This window comes from Anarrhichthys ocellatus, unplaced genomic scaffold (genome assembly GCF_004355925.1).
Source record: "Anarrhichthys ocellatus isolate YVR2014 unplaced genomic scaffold, GSC_Weel_1.0 scaffold4, whole genome shotgun sequence".
Taxonomy (NCBI): domain Eukaryota; kingdom Metazoa; phylum Chordata; class Actinopteri; order Perciformes; family Anarhichadidae; genus Anarrhichthys; species Anarrhichthys ocellatus.
The window spans coordinates 11,434,120-11,452,925 of NW_022280034.1; the positions used below are offsets into that span (position 1 = coordinate 11,434,120).

At 39.7% G+C, this 18,806-nt stretch overlaps 3 protein-coding genes across 3 annotated transcripts in view; 1 reads left to right on the forward strand and 2 right to left on the reverse strand.

The window, feature by feature from the left end:
• Positions 1–298: 298 nt before the first annotated feature.
• kat7b (K(lysine) acetyltransferase 7b) lies at positions 299–6,470 on the reverse strand. Its single transcript, XM_031842189.1, has 14 exons — positions 6,296–6,470; positions 5,162–5,312; positions 4,812–5,060; positions 4,597–4,679; positions 4,184–4,261; positions 3,929–4,027; positions 3,705–3,815; positions 3,156–3,347; positions 2,825–2,914; positions 2,549–2,689; positions 2,329–2,422; positions 1,892–2,038; positions 1,601–1,707; positions 299–1,334 (listed from the first exon to the last, which is right to left on the reverse strand). Exons 1-14 carry the CDS (start codon positions 6,311–6,313, stop codon positions 1,233–1,235), a joined length of 1,662 nt encoding a protein of 553 aa, XP_031698049.1. The 5' UTR covers positions 6,314–6,470; the 3' UTR covers positions 299–1,232.
• A 2,085-nt stretch (positions 6,471–8,555) lies between these two features.
• Positions 8,556–14,344, reverse strand: LOC116381112 (butyrophilin subfamily 2 member A1-like). The gene is made up of 7 exons (XM_031842953.1): positions 14,205–14,344; positions 12,306–12,647; positions 11,601–11,636; positions 10,640–10,918; positions 10,422–10,532; positions 9,802–9,875; positions 8,556–8,639 (listed from the first exon to the last, which is right to left on the reverse strand). The coding sequence occupies exons 1-7, from the start codon at positions 14,299–14,301 to the stop codon at positions 8,556–8,558; spliced, it is 1,023 nt and encodes a 340-aa protein (XP_031698813.1). The 5' UTR covers positions 14,302–14,344.
• Positions 14,345–17,283: 2,939 nt separating this feature from the next.
• ptges3l (prostaglandin E synthase 3 like) overlaps positions 17,284–18,806 on the forward strand; it is a 2,265-nt gene continuing 742 nt past the window's right edge. The window contains exons 1-5 of the mRNA XM_031843273.1: positions 17,284–17,402; positions 17,507–17,620; positions 17,819–17,885; positions 18,017–18,115; positions 18,550–18,639. Of these exons, the coding sequence (XP_031699133.1) occupies positions 17,368–17,402; positions 17,507–17,620; positions 17,819–17,885; positions 18,017–18,115; positions 18,550–18,639 (405 nt within the window). The 5' untranslated portion in view covers positions 17,284–17,367. The remainder of the gene's footprint in view (positions 17,403–17,506; positions 17,621–17,818; positions 17,886–18,016; positions 18,116–18,549; positions 18,640–18,806) is intronic.

The window sequence follows — 18,806 nt, forward strand, 5'->3', positions numbered from 1 at the left end:
TTTAAAGTCAATAGACGTAAGTAGCTTGATGTTGCTTTCACACTGTAGTAGAACGTAATCTTCTCAACCGTCTATAAAAAAATAAATTACTGGCCAATCACTGACTGTTGATACCTTTAAAAAAAAAAACATTAAATCTAAATAATGTATTTTATGGCCACGTCATTCTAAACTTTCACTTTGTGAATGTGTGCATCTCTGTCACATTTATAGGAAACAAAGGAGAGATGTTTGTGGGTCTGATGGGCAGAAGTGTTTTCAGAGGTGGGAAGCACAAATACCAGACATATCTAACTCATTTCAAAATATCAAAGCAGCTTTATTGATATCAAAAATACCAAATTGCTAATACACATTTAACAGCTAAGTACAAGGCAAAGACAGGCCCATTGAAAGGTTAAGTTAAAATGTTTTTTTTTTTTACAGAATCTTTAACCAGAGAAATTCCATCTGCAACAACCACTGCCATCGATGTTTCGGAGAAACCACACAAGCAAGGTATGATTGTATCAGTATAAAAACCTGAGGTTGTTTTATTTCTATGTGCATTCTTACAGTGGTTTTGTCTTTATTTTTTTTTTATATTCTCAGCAAATTAAAAATATCTATCATTTATTTCCCCATCATTTGGCAGGGTCATCAGAGGAATGGGTCCTGTATTGATGGAGCTAGAAAAAAAAGGAAAGAAGTTCACATCATTATGATCTATACAATTTTACACCAACCAAAGAAAACGTTACCATACATCATACTCCTGAAAACACACACACTCCGCTTACAGTTTCAATTCATGCTAACAATTATTGTATTTAGCTTAAACAAAAACTACCATCTGAAAAATGCACGTCTTGAATGAAATAAAAAGATAACAGCACGTGAATGCTGCTAAATGCAGGTATGTCTTCTTTTTTCTCGTTGCGTGAGCAAAGCAAACATTCATGTTATCCACCACACTGGACCATGTATCGTTTAACATTCAAAGCTTATTGGATGAAGGCAGGTTTTAAAAACAAACAGGACAAAGAGATTCTCTACTGTAAATTGTTTGACAATATTTAAGTCAAGAATCATCGGATTTGGAACGTATGGAGCTTAAAATCTAAATGAAAGTAAAATATAAAAGTAAAAAAAAGAAAAGAACACTGGTCTTTGTTGACAGTTTGTAGGTCGAGGCTACTTGTGGCTGGGGAGGCTGGAGTTGAGTTTATTCAGTAGCCTGAGGATCTTGGTGCTCATGTCCCTTTGGGAGGGGTCCATTTCAGTGAGCTCGGGTCGATGGTTTTGTTGCTATGGCCTCGCTTGATCTCCTTCGCTTTCCACTCATCTATCAGGTCCTACGAGGGAGAAGAGAGGAAGAAATGGGCGGTCAAACACGGTGATTACATTGAAGTGAAGCTGCATTACTGTCATCTTTCAACGGGAAAAAAATACACCAGTATAAAAACATGTACGTGATAATTATTACAGCATTATCTTAATAAGGTCCAATGTTTAACATTATGCGAGTTTGTCAGCATGATCAATTAATTTAGAAAATAATAAAATATGATAGACTTAAACAGTAAAAAGAACTAAACAGGCCAACGGACAGACATCTTACCTGTCGCTTCAACACCAAGTGCTTTCCCTTCCAATACTTCAGCATCTGAAGGGACTGCAGGGTGCTCACTATGTCCACCGGATTGACAGCAGTCTCCTGGCTGATCTCTGCGCACCAACAGATATTGCACCAGTAAACACGTTTTGTATATGCATGTGTGTGTGCGTTCAGGACAATCTGTTAATGTGTTGATAAACTTTTTAAGATTGCGTGTTACAAACACGTTTTGCATTTCATCTTAATGGTGGTAGAGCGAGGCCAGAGGGCCAACCTGCTGGAGTCCTGACTCACCTTTGATGGAGATCTCTTTGCCCTGGAAATTGCACATGTATCTGAGTAACACCTCCTTCCAGTAGCTACGGTAACTGATGAGGCCCAGGTCAGACAGGGGCCTCTCGGGTGAGCCCACCCTCTCCTCGACTTTGGACAGCAGGTAGCCTAAACAAAGCAGGAGCAGTTAAAAACACAACTCTATACATTAAAAAAAAAACATGTTTTAGTATGGTCTGCCGTGAAATGTTATAATAATGCTGATTTCATCCCAAATTAAAACAGATCATATAAGAAAGAATAAAAATCTTGCTCTGGGGTTTTAGTATTTCAGTGTTAACATATTTTACCTTCTTGAAAATAGAAATAACTCAATTGACATTTACCCTTCTGTTAGGACAGTCAACAAATGAGAGCAGAATGAGAGTGAATCTGTACATCAGTGAATATATACATACTGAAGTCAATGAGCATCTTGCCAAAGCCCTGCCTCATGTACTGCGGCATCGTCAGGATGCAGGATACATTGTAGTTGAGGAAGGAATTCTTCTCCTGGAAGTGATTAAAAAAAAGATTCCAGTCACTTCTGTATGCAAAAATATAGTTCACGCAATATATATTTTCTTATATACTGTATACACAGCAGAAATCTCAATTCGGTTTTTTTCCCCCATTCACCTTGGAAAAGTATCCCACTAAATGGCAGCCGGTGTTGTCGGCCTCGGTCATGACGTAGAAGAGAAACGGCTCAACGTCGTAGTACAGCGTTTTGTGGTCCAAGAAGAGCTTGGCAAGTAAACACAGGTTCTGGCAGTAGATCTAATGGGATAAAATGACACTCATTAGTAAGAGGGCACTGTCTGTGACGCTTGCTGCACAGATTTATGTGTAAACGACTTCCAGATATCGACAAAACCAGAAGGGGTAAAGATGTTTAAGTCAGAGTCTCCCTACCTTATTCTTTTTGCCATCAACTTCAAACACAGATATACCCCCCTTTCTGTACACCTCGTCTCCAGGAGGATGCTTCCACACACACTTGGCCTGAAAAGACACGTAATATAACACACATCGGCGTTATTTCCTCAGATCTCAGGGAGAATAAACAGATAAATAAAAGGCCATAATGCAGTGTTAATAGGCATGATATGTAATATAATTCTATATCCAAATATCTGGGGAATCTATTTTAACAGAAAAATCAAAAATCCTATTGAAAAATCTGTAATCGGCATAACATTGCTGGTGTATCAAGGACACGATGAGTTCAGTCGTGGACTCTCACCATGTGTCGTCTGAGAATAGTCTGGCTCTTCATGTACTTGAGGCAGAACTCGCAGACGTAGAGGCGACCCAGGCGTGCGTACTCCTCAGGATACGGCGAGTGGTACCAGGTGTCCAGCTCGTAGCGGCCGAACAGGATGGTCTTGATCATGTTGCTGCCCTCGGTGATCTGACCCTGGATGCGCAGCTTCTCCTGCGGGAGGGACATACACCGTGTTACTGCTGGTCTTAGCATCAACCTGTATGATAAGGCTATTCTGCACCCACCCCTCACTGCTTCTCTATTAAACTGTCAGAGCTACCACGGAGCCTGCGCCACTAACTGCACGCTCCGAAATAAATATTATCTCATTTATGGGAAAAGAAAAAAGCAATTTCAGAAAGAAGCAGACATAAGAGTCGACAATATGTATTTGAAGGATATATCCAGGAAGGCAAAGTGATTTAGCATTGAAAAGATACATTTCAACATAATATAATAACAATATTAAAAACAGTTTTATGACATAACACCATCCGGACACTGACTGAGGTATAAAGCAGCCATTACCAGATCTTCAGATGCGCGGGCCTGGGCTTTTCTGAAGAGCTCCAGGTCGTATTCACTGGTGATGTTCTCCAGCAGAGGCTCTCTGGTGTTGCTGTGTGTCTGCCGATGCTCCTGTGGACCAGACGGACAGAGGTATGGACATCTGATGATATACCATCCAATACACTAAACGGAGTGGCGGTTGTAATAGGGAATATGGCAAGTTGGGAGTGCCAGCAATGTACCATGTGCTTTTCTTTCTGCTCCTTCTGAAGGCCAGAGTTTCGCCCCTTCCTCATCTCAGACACCTGCTCTTTGTATCTGCTCTGTTTCGATGTTGGCGTCTGAAAATCATGATAGAAATACAATTTCATGATAATATCAAACCTGCACAATAACTACATTTTTGGCGGTGGATCCTACATAACCTTCATATGCTTCCTTGTCGACAGTAAACAGAATAAATGTGATGTCAATGAATCATTGCATGAAGGGAGTACCTGGTGGCGAGTTGCATGGCGCGAGTTGTTTTCTTCCTTCACCTCCTCCTCTGGTTTCTCACGGCTGACGGCTTTCACCTGTAATGAAGAGTAAGATGCAGCTCAAACTGTCAAATATTTGTTCATATGTCGCTACGCCTTATTCACTTATTGTATGATACCGGTCTTCTTGTTTTGTTAGTCTAAACTGTAAACATAAGGGCCATAACAGTTCAATTTAAGGAAGGAAAAATAAATAACAGAAAATGAATAAGGACAGATTTGTGAAGTAACCACACACGACAAATCTACAAAGGTTCTACTAATACCATCATATAATATCAAGACAATGAGATAATAAGTGTTGGCTATCCTCGTCATAGCTAATGACAGTAGACAAGCAAATGAAGACACTTATAACACCATCGTCTCACCTTGCATTCATCAGCAGACAGATTGTGGTACAGAGGGCAGCCTGAGACAGCAAAATGACGTTCATGTTTTCCCGTGAGATGACCTTTGCAAATTGACAAAAGGAGGTAATTGATATTAATACAATGATATTATGATAGTACCTGATGTCACTGAATACACATCAAATTCATTTAAATCAATAATCAGGGACTCCATTGATTAACCTATGTTTTACCGAGTGAGTTGCATCCTGGCGTCGGGCATTTCATGTTGAAGTTATAGGTCTCGTGACAGCGGCGGCGCTTGGGTCGATGGGAGAGGTCCTTGTCCGAGTCTCTGCTGGCTTGATCTTTGGCCAGGCTCTCGTCATGGGAGGCGTTGGGGCTGGAGATGTCCAGCTCAGATTCAGAAGACGGGGCATTTCCCGTTGGCGTCAACGGTGGAGATTCGTCATGGTCAGCGGCTCGCTTCAAGTCCGGAGTATCTAAAGCAAAAAAAAGGAGTCAAACCACCATGTTCATTCAACAGCTGAGAGGAAGTACACTGTAAAAACTATATTTTTGTCATTATAGGATGTTGGCCAACCCTGAGAGCTTTGGCTAAGGCGAGTGGAGGCTCTGGTGAGGCGCTGCCTCTTGTGCATGTTCCCATCGCTTTCTGAACTATTGGTCTGTTCTCTTTCAGCAGAGGAGTCCGAGTCTTCAGTTCCATCTGAACCGCTCCCGACCATGTGTCTCTGTCAGGAGGGGGTTTAAATGAGAGGCATCCTATACAAAATCTGTTATCATGGTGCTAAAATGTAGAAGCTGGTGGCCCCCCAAGTGTCAGTGACAGAGTAGACAATAGGGGTCACAATCAATGAGGTTAGCTTACTAGGAATTGTTGATTTTGTATTAATAAAACCAGCATCCCAAAACCTGGGACTACGCGATGCTTATGAACCAAGTGCTTGTAACAGGTTTACCCGCTGTTATTATCTAGCGTACTCTGTAGTCAGTATTTGAGAGAAAGGCCACACACAGCTGATGGCTCACTGTTAGCAGGTTGAACAGCTGTGATTAACGTTGGCGGCTAACGATCACCACAGTTAGCATGTTGGTACTTTGTAGCGCGCATCTGGTCAAATAATGTGAACGTTGCTATCCATAGTAGTGTCAACACGATAGAGTATCTGTCCTAGTTAGCATTTCAGCAACGTAATATTGTTAGCTTCGAGTGTCATGTTAGCGCCCCCGTTTCCTCACACGGCTAATAGACAGTGGAACCAGACAGCATTAACAAAAATCGCATCTTAAGATACAGTGCTTGTTAGTGCTTTCCTTTCTGTGAATATCTAGATATTATTGACATAATGCTAGTTATGGTAGTCTCCTGGTAAGTTCGGCATATACATAACCTAGAAAGGCACCGTTTTGTTTCAATAAAAGCCGTGGTAAAGTTTTACATTTAGAATAGCTGCTCTTGACCGCACACCAAGGTGCAACGTAAATTATCTTACTTAACGTGAACTAAAATGTTGACAAAAACAAATTATGACAACTGATACAGTAGAGCAACTAATGGACTGTTTAAATGATGCATGGTGGACTGAACCTATACAACAAACCCCATGTTTTAGCATGTTCAATTGTGTAATAATTGAATGGAATATGGTGGAGCGTGAAGCTAACGTTAAGTTAGCTAATGCTACCCTCTTGTGCGAGCTACATCTGTTCTTACCTGTCGTCTACGAGGCATGTTCAGCTGGATACGCGGTACTTCCTGTGGGTTTGAAATAAGGAATTGCAGAATGCCCGAAACCGAAGAAAAAAAAGACGGAAAAAAACTATTTATTGATTTTTTTCAGGAGGAAGTTTATATGTACACAGCGTTGCCCCGGGTCTCTCGCGCCACATTCCCCTCACAGACAGGGTAGAGAACTGCATTTCCGGTGACAAATCTATGGAGTGTGCGCCTCCACACCAGCAGGGGGCGACTAGAAGCTACGACATGCTATACTATGACTTTCTAATGACTTTTTCCACTTAGCATAATTTGACTTTTTACAACATACTATACTGACTTTTTAATGACTTTTGTGGACATGCTATACCACAACTTTTTTCGACATACAATACTATGACTTTTTTCAGAGTACTACACTGACTTTTTTTCGATATACGATGCTATGACTTTTTACGACAAAATATTCTTTGACTTTATGACAAACTATGACTTTGTTCGACAAACAATTCAATGACTTTTTACGACATGCTATAGTATGACTTTTTTGAGTTCTTATGACATATACTATGACTTTATTACTTTATTACTTTATGACAATTACTTTTTTCGAGACACCTTGCTTTGAATTTTTTACGATGTACTTTACGAAGACTTTTACGACATACTTTACACAACACACTTCACGATGACTTGTTATGAACTTTTTCAACATACTTGGCTATGAATTTTTAGGATTTTTTTATGGCATATGATACTATAACATTTTACAACATACTGAATACTTTTTTAATTCGTTTTTTCAACAGACTATACAATGATATATTACTTTTCCTGACATATTAGACTATGACATACTATACTTTGACTTTATACTTCATACTTCAGTATGTTTTTGTATTACTTTTTCCGACATACTATACCATGACTTTTTCTGACATACTCCGACTTTTTCCATGACACACTATGCTGTAATTTTTGTGACATTTGCATGACAAACTAGACCAGAAATGAGAAACCGGTTTATTGCCAAGTAGGTTTTCATATACAAGGAAAATGTTGTTTTGCACATGACAATTAATGCAGTAGTGACAATAAAAGACAAGTAAGAACCAACAGTGACGAAACATGAATAAAATAAACTAGATTGACAACAATACTGAAAAAATATATCTTTCATAAAGGAAGACCGTAACAGCTGTGCAGGTATTTCAATGTTTAAAAGGTTTTGTACATGGAATGTGCAAAAAGTTCACAGTCGAGAAGGTCACAGAGTCCTGGAGGCATACTGGTCCTGGACGGATGGAGGATTGCAACCAATTGCATTCTCTGCAGAATGATATACTGCAGTCTTTGAGAGGTCTAACTTCTTCAGCTATCGCAGTAGGTACATCCCCTGCTTGTGAGGTCTTCTGTGATAATTGAGCCCAGGAAGCGTAGGGACTCAACAGTTTGGTCTTGGGAATCAAACAAGGTGAAAGGGACAGTCGCATCAAAACATAAGACAAAAGAATAGGAGATTTAAAAACAATTAAGAACATTCATTGAAACATTAAAAACGGTCATTAAAACACTAAAAAGCAGGTGTAAGAAATAAAATACAGAAGTAAAATGCAGAAATACAAAAATTGATTAATATCCTTGAATGTGGTTCAATTAAAGGCAGCAGCAAACAGAAAAGTCTTCAATCTTGATTTAAAGGAGCTGAGGGTCTCAGCAGACCTGCAGCTTTCTGGGACTTTGTTCCAGATATGTGGAGCAGAAAAACTGAACGCTGCTTCTCCATGTTTAGTTCTGACTCTAGAAAGTAGACCGGTCCCAGACGACCAAAGGGGTCGGGATGGTTCATAAGGTAGCAGCATATCAGAGATGTATTTTGGCCCTAAACCATTCAGTGCTTTATAAACCAACAGCAGGATTTTAAAGTCAATTCTTTGTTGGACAGGAAGCCAGTGCAAATCCTCAAAACTGGAGTGATGTGATCCACTTTCTTGGTCTTAGTGAGGACTCAAGCTGCAGCGTTCTGATTGACTTTTTACAGAGAACTGTAAATACACCGTTACAGTAGTCGAGTCTACTGAAGATAAACGCATGGATATAGCGCTTTTCAAAATTCTCAAAGACACTTTACAAACATTAAAACCATCGCTAAAAAGCTAAACACTAAAAACATAGAACACACATTCGTCCCACATTAAAAGCAGTTCTGTAAAGGTGGGTTTTGATTTGTGATTTGAATATGGCGAGGTCTGTGCAGTCACGGATGTGTTTGGGGAGAGAGTTCCGGAGTGAGGGGGCAGATATGGAGAAGGCTCTGTCGCCCCATGTCCGGTGCTTGGTCCTGAGTGGGAGAGAGAGAGAGAGGCGGTTAGCATCAGAGGAGCGGAGCCGACGGGATGGACTGTGGTGGTGGAGCAGGTCGGTGAGGTAGGAGAGGGCCTGATTGTGGAGGGCTTTATGAGTGAAAATCATAGTAAAGTAGTCATAGTAAAGAATGCTAAAAGGAAGTCATAAAAAACACATTATACAATGTAAAAAAAAGTCATAGTACAGTATAGTACGTTGAACATCGCCTGAAAGTAATACGCAAAAAAGTCATAGCAAGGTATGTAGAAAAAAAGTTTAAAAAAAAGCAACAATCACATTGAGTTACAGCGATCCAAATAATATAGAACAGCGCAGAATAAATATGACCTTTGTGAAACTTAAATATCAATATGTTTATTCTGTCAGTCTAACAAACAGCTGACCTTAACAAGTTTCACAAAGATCTACCATAAGATGTATACATATATTCAGTATAATTACACACAACCATCATTATTAAATAACCCAGAATATGATTATGGTTTCTTTTGAACACTGGAATTAATTTACAAGGCTCAACGTTTCAGAAGAAATTTAAATGATATAACTCATCAAACAGACACTCAGGAATGATCAGCTCCATGTGTGAATGGAAATGACGATGAAATGATGTAAAAAGTGTTTCGTCTCTAGGCGTGTCGTGAAGGCGGCTCTCGTCCATCCTCGCTCATGGCTCCTCAGAGATCTCTCCTCACTCCTCAGAGCAGAAATAAGAGTTTTGGAACGGCCGTCAATATGGCGGCGCAAAACAACTTCTGGTTCAATCGAGGATCAAGGAGCGAGGAAATGACAAATAAGAGAGTTGGGATGTTCCCACTGTCCAGGTGAACGCTGCCTTCACACAATGTAAGCCGGGATCGGCTCCAGCTGACCCCACGACTCTGAATAGGCGGAGCGGTTACAGATAATGGATGGATGTGGTTAGGGGCTAGCTAGTTAGCTGTTGGACTGTGAGAGAGAGCTACTGTATGTGAGAGGGGATTCATATCTCATGTCGGGATGGTTTCATGTGAGGGAGGGAGCTCATTATACATTTTCCATTAATCACGTGATCGTTGCGCACGCAACCCCTTCTTTGCCAAACTGTTTTGAATTGGTTCTCACAAAGATAAAAGTAGAAGTAGACACACACTGACCATTCCAACAGGAGTAGAGCTATCAACCGAACCGTTTTCTAGGTCATCCGAACCATTTCCCTGCTGACGACGACCTGCAGCACAGAAATGATTGTATATGTTACATACGGTTAACTTTAATAGTATAAATTTCGTGGTCCACACGAAAATATTTTAATTTTTGTATCTTTTAAAAGTCTGCTTTCAAACAGTTACTAGTGGACATTGATTGAACAGTTTATCATGAAGTCATTTGTTTCTACACCAAACATTCATCTTAAACCGGTGAACACTTGTGCGGCTGACTTCTCGGGGAACTTACTTTTATACGTTAGTATATTTATGTTTCAAACTTCTCTGCTTGACTGCTGTGTTAACTAATCCTTTAGTCTAATTGTAGAACAGCAGAAACGCTACATCTGTTCATACTGAACCATGGCCATTAATAAACTATGAAATAAAAAAGCTTCTCTATCTGATGTACCTGCATTCGTGCAATGTTTAGGTTGTATTGTGTGTTGTGGATGAATTCACTTATTGTAAGTCTCTTTAGATAAAAGCTAAATTAATCATGTTCAAAAATATATGACCTGAAACATTACCATTGGACACGCCGATAGAAATATTTTATATAAACTTACTGCTCTTGCTGCGTGTGATCCACATCCAAAATACAAGCAGAGCTAGAATGACAATTCCTAAAACCAACAATCCGATGATCACTTTGGTCAATGAGTTATCAAACGCTTTCTCTGAAACACATCACAAAAAGAGAATGTAACTGCACACATACTACACAAAGCAACAGTTAAACACCTTTGAATCTAATAAGACATGAACAACAACAATGAAATCTCACCACAGATGAGCCCAAAGGTCTCAGAAGTAATCCTGCGCTTGATGTCTTCCTGCTCGACTACACAGCGATAGCGGTCCGTCTTGGTCGCAGTGATGTTCAGCGTGATGTCGTAGCTGCCTCCTCTCTCTGTGACCTGTGGTTCCTCAGCAGGAAGTTTGTTTCCATCACTGTCCTGCCATTCTACTTCAAGCTTTGGAGAAGCACCTCGAACCTCACACTGTAACAGTGACCAGACGTCTGTGGCATGAAGTATTGTGACGAATGGCTTTGGAGCTGCACCTGTGAACACAGTATGAACCTATTTAATCCATCGGTCACAATAGAGACCGTAAAAAAGGTTTGCAGTTAAAAGGCTCTAAAAATTTTACTGAACATTGTATCAATGCATTTCCAGCAAATATTGAAATAATAAAAGGTGTAAATGAAATATGTGCAGAGCCACATGTTTAGTCTACATGGTCACATGACCAGAGCTGTTTACTTCCTTGTTGCACAATGACAAGAGGATCGCTGCATCAAAGCTGACCTTAAAAGACAGATCAGGAGAAAATCATTGTGATTGATGACGTCACTGAGCAGTGTGTGCGACCCTATTACTATTATTACTCAAAGCTTGTATTATTACTTCCCTTGAACTCTACGTCCTTTAAACATTGTAGACGTAGAAATCAGTGACATCAAAATCTCACCTCATCTGTCTTTTAAGATAGATCACTGTTTAAAAGTTATGTATTTATATCAATCTCCGGGGGTTCTGGGTATTCTGTGCATGTTCCTCTGTAATTATGATTCATAAATGGTGTCAGTGGTGATTAATGACCAGATTTTTGGAAGAATAGATGCTTGAAATGTGACCAATCAAACAATAGAGAACATGGAGGTACTGTATGAGAAGATCTGAATGAGACTGAGGTCTACAGCACACACTTCACACATGATCCTTAGTGACATCATCGCTCACCTGAGATTTCTCCTGACCGGTCCTTAAAGGACAACTCTGAAAGACAAATAGGACACGTACCACCTTTTTAGCTTTGGTCTACAAGACTCCAGACTATTCAACCGCTCTGAAGTCAGTAAACCATCAAATATTCTTATTTATCCTTTTACTTTAAGTCTTCTATGGTGGTGATTTGCATAAAAACACAAAATTCAAAAACATCTTTTCATTATTAGTTTTAATGATGTATAATAATGTTCTTAGAGCTAGTGTTAGGAAGTTAAACAGCTCATAATTGATCTCTAATATCTATTTTATATTCATGTGAAAACATCTCCTTCAAACTACTGGATTTTTTCAAGTTCTCCAATTCAGCAATTTGGCCGTCACCATCTTGTACTTTTTGCAACCAGTGAACAGGAAGTGACCATATCTGGACTGAGGAGGAGTGACGTAGAGACGCCGTATACTTCTCTGGTAGAGACCGTGTAGTCCCGCCCTAAAGCATACCCTGCTTTATGGTCTATTTGACCATAAAGCACAAATGGACAAATAAAGCACAAAGCATAAATGGACCATAATGTACTAAATGAACATCATGCTGTGTTGAAGAAGACTTGAAATTAGAGATTGAGACCATACACTCATGTTTACAATGTTTACTGAGGTAATAAATCAAGTGAGAAGTAGAGTCATTTCCTCATAGACTTCTATGAAAGTACTCACCAACAACAAGCTCAATGTAGAAAGTTTGAGGTGGCTTAAGAAGTGGAAAATGACAGGTGTAGGTTCCACTGTCCTCCTTCTTGGTATTTCTGATGATTATGGAGGCGGTGCCGTGTTTCAGTTGATCTTCAAAATGTGAGACTCGTCCTTTGAACGCCTCACTCTGACCATATTTGCCGTTGTTGTATTGATCACCTGCATCATAAAAGAAAACCTCTTTCGGAAGTGTATCCTTCGGAGGTACTTTCTGCCAGTCAAAGACAGCTGCTGAGATGTCCTGCTCGGTGTCCAGGGAACAAGGTAAGATTACATCACTCCCGTCATTGACCTTTCTGATGATGCCTGAAAGACAAAGCGTATTTGAATCACTATAGGTTTAAATAGAGAAAGTCAGGTTAAAGGGAGATACTATAGGTGAATATAGGTAAAATAAATGTCACTAATAGATATCATATCACCATGTGTATAAAGACTGTGCTTATTAAGATCTCTAGGAGAAGAAGAACATTTTATAATCAGGATGCACATTGGAAATAAACTAAACCACGTGCATAAGGGTTAGGGGCAAGTTGAAAGAAGTGGGGTGTCAAGTTTCATAACAGTTCTTTATTGGAGGTGGGCAAGCCTCGGTTTTATCCGTCAATAGAGGAGATAGGCGGAGTCGGCTGAAGTGACAGCAAGCAAGTGAAGAACCACTTGACTTTGGTTTTAGGACATTTGAATATTCTCAAGGATCTCTATCATTTCATACCACAACGTATTTTTCACTTATTGACAACTATACGGCGTTATTTCCAAGTGCATATATTTTCCACGTGGTATAAGTTTGACAATCCATGAAACGTAGATCAAAATGTTGAACTTTACTCCATCAAACGACATGTCAATTACAGACAATCCATGCTACGACAAATTATGAAAGAACGGTGGGGCATCAATTCCACTGATGTAAACAACCAGCTGATGCAACCTGGCAGCTTCACGTGTCGGAAATAGGTTCCATATTTGGATTTATGCTGCGTTCATGCTCCTCCTGTATAAATGAGAGCCGCTGGGACTGAATCAATAGGACTATTTAAAACGAGCTAAAAGCTGCAAATGGCTGTTGATTTGGGCATTAACACCAATTCACTACAGATTTATAGCAATGGTAGAAATAACGAAGTATATTTACTTGAGTACTATATATAATTAGCTCACCATTTTGTTTACTTGAACTTACTTGAGTACTTACATTTTCTGCAACTAATTTGATAATTTGAAGAAGACTTACATTCACCGATTCGAAGCAGCTTTATGATAATTGCTGTTTTTTTAATCATTGAATTAAATACATTTGAGGGTTTTAGTCTTGGATTGGATGGTTAGTTGAACATACAATTGTCAGATGTTAACCTTTGGCTCCAAGAAACTGATGGATACTTTTCAATACTTTATATCATTTTGTAGACGACCAATAGATTTATAGATCATAATACATAATTAATAGTTTGGTTTAATGAAGACAACCATGAGTCGCTCGCAACAAGATATTGGTTCCGCGATATGGTACACAAATGTCCTGTAGTCCTGAATGCATCGTAGGGATGGTAGTTAAATATAATTCCAACACACATGTGATTTTATATCGTTTTATATTAGAGTTAAATATCGGCATTAAAGTATCCGGCATGTTGCATTTCATTTGACAACGGATCCGTTCACGTGAACTACTGCTTTATATCTGTTCACCGTAACTTTTCATTGATATTCGGGGACTTGTTACTTGAAAATGAACAGCAGCAGTACAACTTTACTACACACTATGATGGTTAAACTGTAAAAAAATAAATATTATAGATTATGGACTGAGGCTGCAGCGCTCCCTCTACTCTAATAATGATAACTTCACTTTCTTACCGTGTTCATATCCAAGTATTATTTCAGATAAAGTCAGCAGACGGAAGAGCAAAGACAGAAGCTCCAGAGGATTGAAGGGACGTTTAAAGCCCGACATGCTGTCACGAAGACCCTAAAACTAAGAGACTACTATGAAGGCAAATCACTGTCAAAATGCGAGAGCGTAAATGAGTACTCCGGTGCGGATCGGGGTGGAGTCAGTTTGCTATCTGGGTAGGCTTCTGCCGATCGCTCGTTGTGACGTCAGTAGTTCCACCAAAAAGAAAGTGGCAGCCTCTGGGCAAATTCCAATGTCCCCCCTTACGGACTCACGGACTTTGAGGCGCGCTCACGTGAAGTCCGTGAGGGTTTAGGGATGTCCCACTGTCAAATCGTCAAGTGTTTGAGGCTCTCTTGCAGACATTTTGAGCCCTTTATGAACCCTTTCCGTAAGTCAGCATGGTATGCTGATTTAGCCTAAGGGAATTACCCACAAATCGTTGCAATGTGATGTTAAACACGGAGTAACCAGTGGACTCATGGAGATGTAAACAAAGAGGACAGCTCACGTGTGTACATAATAAATGTACTCAGAAACATTAAGGGTTAAAGATGGAACAAAAAATAAACATGAAATCAGAAGATATTTATTTATTTATTCATCAAATATTTGATTTTGTCATTGCAGCTGTTTTGACAAAAACGAGTAAATAGATTATATGAAATCACCTCTCATCTTGTGAGGAAAGAGCCAGGAATACTTTCAAATCAGGGAGTACAAAGTATAAAATAAATACCCACAATTGTACATCATATTTTTTGTCGTTTTCATGGTAACGTGATATGTTGCAGCAAAGTGCTGTCCCATTCCTATTCACACCATCTCAAGCCCTCACAGTCTCTCACACTCATAAATCATAAATATTGTGTTTTACATCTGATTGCCTCAAGGCCTCATGATATCCTCCACACTAGGCATTTAAACATATCATATTGCTGATCATCACTTTCATTGAATTTTTAGTGGTTTAGTCAACTTTGTAACACCCATGGTGTTCCCGGTGACCGCCATAGGAAATGAATGGGAAAACACTAGATTATGTCCATTCATCAGATGGAAAATAGCCCCATACCACAACCTCCCTCCCATACACACACACACCTGTTCACAGCCCCATATATAAAGTTGTACACATTTCAAACTTCAAACAAAAAAATCAGGTGTTTGTTATGGGAACCCATCTCTATACCACGCTTATGTGTCCATCCCCCCCACGTGAACCACACCTTCCAGACAAAACAATGTTTCATATCTTCTCACTTGCCCCCTATATAAACCTTTATTTGTGCCTTGCTCTCATTTTACTCTGTGAGCACAATGAGTAGGCCACTGATGAGGCGATTTTCTGTCAGAGAGGCTCTGGACCTAATTTTTGAATCAGATGAAGAGGAGATTGAACCGGAGATAGAGGAAGATGTCTCAGAAATTGAAGACAACAATGATCTTGATTTCGATCCGGACTATTATGAGACTGACCAGTCAACAGATGGCGAGGAAGTGGCACCAGAGGAACAACATGCTCTGGTATTCATCCTCCCAGGACAGAGGAGGCAGAGAGAGAGTTGAAAACATAATAAGGATGACGCCAGGGCCAACACGATATGCAACATCTCGTGTGAATGACATCAAGTCCAGCTTCCAACTCTTTTTACCAGAGTCCATTGAGGGTATTATACTGGACATGACAAACCTGGAGGGGAGGCGTGTGTTTGTGGACACGTGGAGAGCGTTGGACCAGGTAGACTGCCAAGCCTACATGGCTCTGTTGATTCTAGTAGGAGTATAACGGTCAAACAATGAGGCTAGAAAAAGTCTGTGGAATGCGGAGTCCGGGAGGCCTATATTCCTGTCAACAATGTCCTTACAACAGTTTCATTTATTTTAGCGATGCATTTTCAGTGTCTATTCTTTGTATATTCACAGCAGTTGTAAACCACTAGTCTGAGACATTTTTTACAGCTTAAAAAAGGTGTTAAATAAAATTTGGTGATGATTAATGTTTTTTGCGTTAATGTAGAGCAGTTAAAACAGACCGGTCAAATTTGACCGGGAACACTAAAGTAAGGGGGAGAAACAAAAACGACAGGAGGGTTAAATTATACCAGATACAATTCCATACATGATTCACAAGTATACAGACTTAAAAACACAAAGACAGCTTGGGTCAAAGCTGCCGAGCTGAGCGGGCGGAGCCACATTGTTGTTGCAACAGGTCAGCTGCCGTAAATCAGTTTTATGATTTTAGTTGAGTCATCTGAGCCCCCCGTTCTCTGTATCCTTAGAGTAACCACGTTGTACTTTTTTTGTTTCTCATTCATTTTATTTAAGTATGATTTTGCTGGTTTTGAAACAAAAGGGAACATAATACACTCTTTCCAAATAATTACTTTTATAGTCATTTACAACAATCGGCTAACATAATGAAAATAAATCATCCGTGTTATTATCATTTCAAAGTACATGAAAACGTTTTAAAATAAAAACCCATAAAATGTCCAATCCAAAAATACAAGTCTGAAAATATCTTCACTCTTCCTCTGCTTATATGTCGGTGTCAGTAGGTACCACAAGCTGCCAGTGCCACCAGTAGTCAGAGGAGGGCCACCTGAATGTTGAATGTAGTTCAGCCTCCTCTACAGTGATGACTTCGTTTTCTGATCGCTGAATGTATTTAAATAACAACCATAAAAGATTAACATAACATCTGAATAGACCAACACAAATACTAGGAGTACAATTTACATCAGGTGTTTACTGACTTCCAAATGCTGTTTCTACATTTTCAAATGTCCCATTTAATGTCACCCTGCTCTGTTTAGTGTCTCCCTGCCCCCACCTTCACCCTCTTAGCACCCAGGGTCGGGGGTGGCTGAAGTATTGGAGAACCCAGAAAATGCATTTGTTTTCCTGAGAGTTCCACTGACAGGCTATAAAGGGCAGGGGAAGGGGCTGTGGCAGACAAGTGTCCCAGCAGCTGATACCAACTGCTCTATATATAGCCTCCAGGCCCTGTTCACTGCATTAGAGCACACAGCCCGAACAAACAAGCCACATGCTTTTTACTTTCTGGAAGTTAAAGGAATAGGAAAGTAGTTTCTGTCGTAGTACTGTGCAATAATTACAATGAACAAGCCAAAAATTGACAGACCAGAGGAGAGGTAAGTGCTGTCTCTTTTTGAGGACTTATGACTTTGCTTTATTTGGCTAATCCTAATGTATGATCATATATTTGATTCATAACAGTTTCTCTGTGTCTTAACAGCCAGCCAGCACGTGCGCTGTGGTTTGACAGAAAGAAATATGTAACCATCAACTTCATGGTTCAGAGACCGAAAGATGTCCAGGTTGATATCCAGCCAGATAAAATGATTTTATGGTGAGTTCATACATGTGTTCCCTTTTGTTTCTCTGTTCGTGAAATGTCTTTCTTGCATTCTGTCTTAAGAAACATACTTTGTAAAACAGCGTTTGTTGAAAATCATGTGGCCAGTTGTCTTTACAATAAAGTGTTGTAAATTGTATATATTTAAACTAAATTGTTCTCTTGACAACTCTGTCCTGTCTTCACAAACAGCTGCAAAAATGACACCGATGACGTGATCTACAATGAGCTGCACTTCTACGACAAAGTTCTAATCAATGTAAGCATCCGCTTTTTTGGCGCAATGAGGCCAATGGAATAAAACTGATTCTATACGTTGTATGCTGAGATATACAGTCAGTTTGATGTTTAATATAAATGTGTTGATTTTTCCTGATAACACTTTAACAGGACTCCAGAGAAAGAGTCTATGACCGCACCATCAATCTCTTGCTAAGGAAGGGGAAGCCTGACTATGCATGGCCTCATCTCCAGAAGGATCTGGCTAAGGTAAGTGTGTGTGTGTGTGTGTGTGTGTGTGTGTGTGTGTGTGTGTGTGTGTGTGTGTGTGTGTGTGTGTGTGTGTGTGTGTGTGTGTGTGTCTGTGTGTGTGTGCTTAAATTGGTCACCCACATTTAAGTCTTAACATTCTTACATCCTTAAGAAATGTTTGAAGTTTTCTTGTGAATTTTGTGTGTAACTTTTAAGAGCGTGGATTCTATAGAAATGGGGAAATATTTCAGAAACTATTTATTATATTTCTCACCACACTATTTGCAAATCAAGTGATACCACGTCAGGTGCCGACCCCTCTGTTGAAAAACTCCTGTGGCACAATGAAACATGGGTTTGACTACTGATATTTAAAATGTTAAATGACACTTGAACTAAAAGTATAATAAGGATAGAAATTAAAAATGTGTTGTTTCTCCTTCTCTTTGCAGCCCAGCTGGATTTCTGTAGACTTTGATAACTGGAGGGACTGGGAGCATGAAGAAAACGATGGAAAAGAGGAGTACGATAGATACATGGATGTGAGTAAATGCAATGTCTCCAGTTATAAAATCAACTCAATTACGATAATGTTCAAGATTTTAGGAAACCGTGCATGTACTTATGTACTTTGCAATATTTACATTCTTTCTCTGAGTGTATGTGTGTGTGTGTGTGTGTGTGTGTGTGTGTGTGTGTGTGTGTGTGT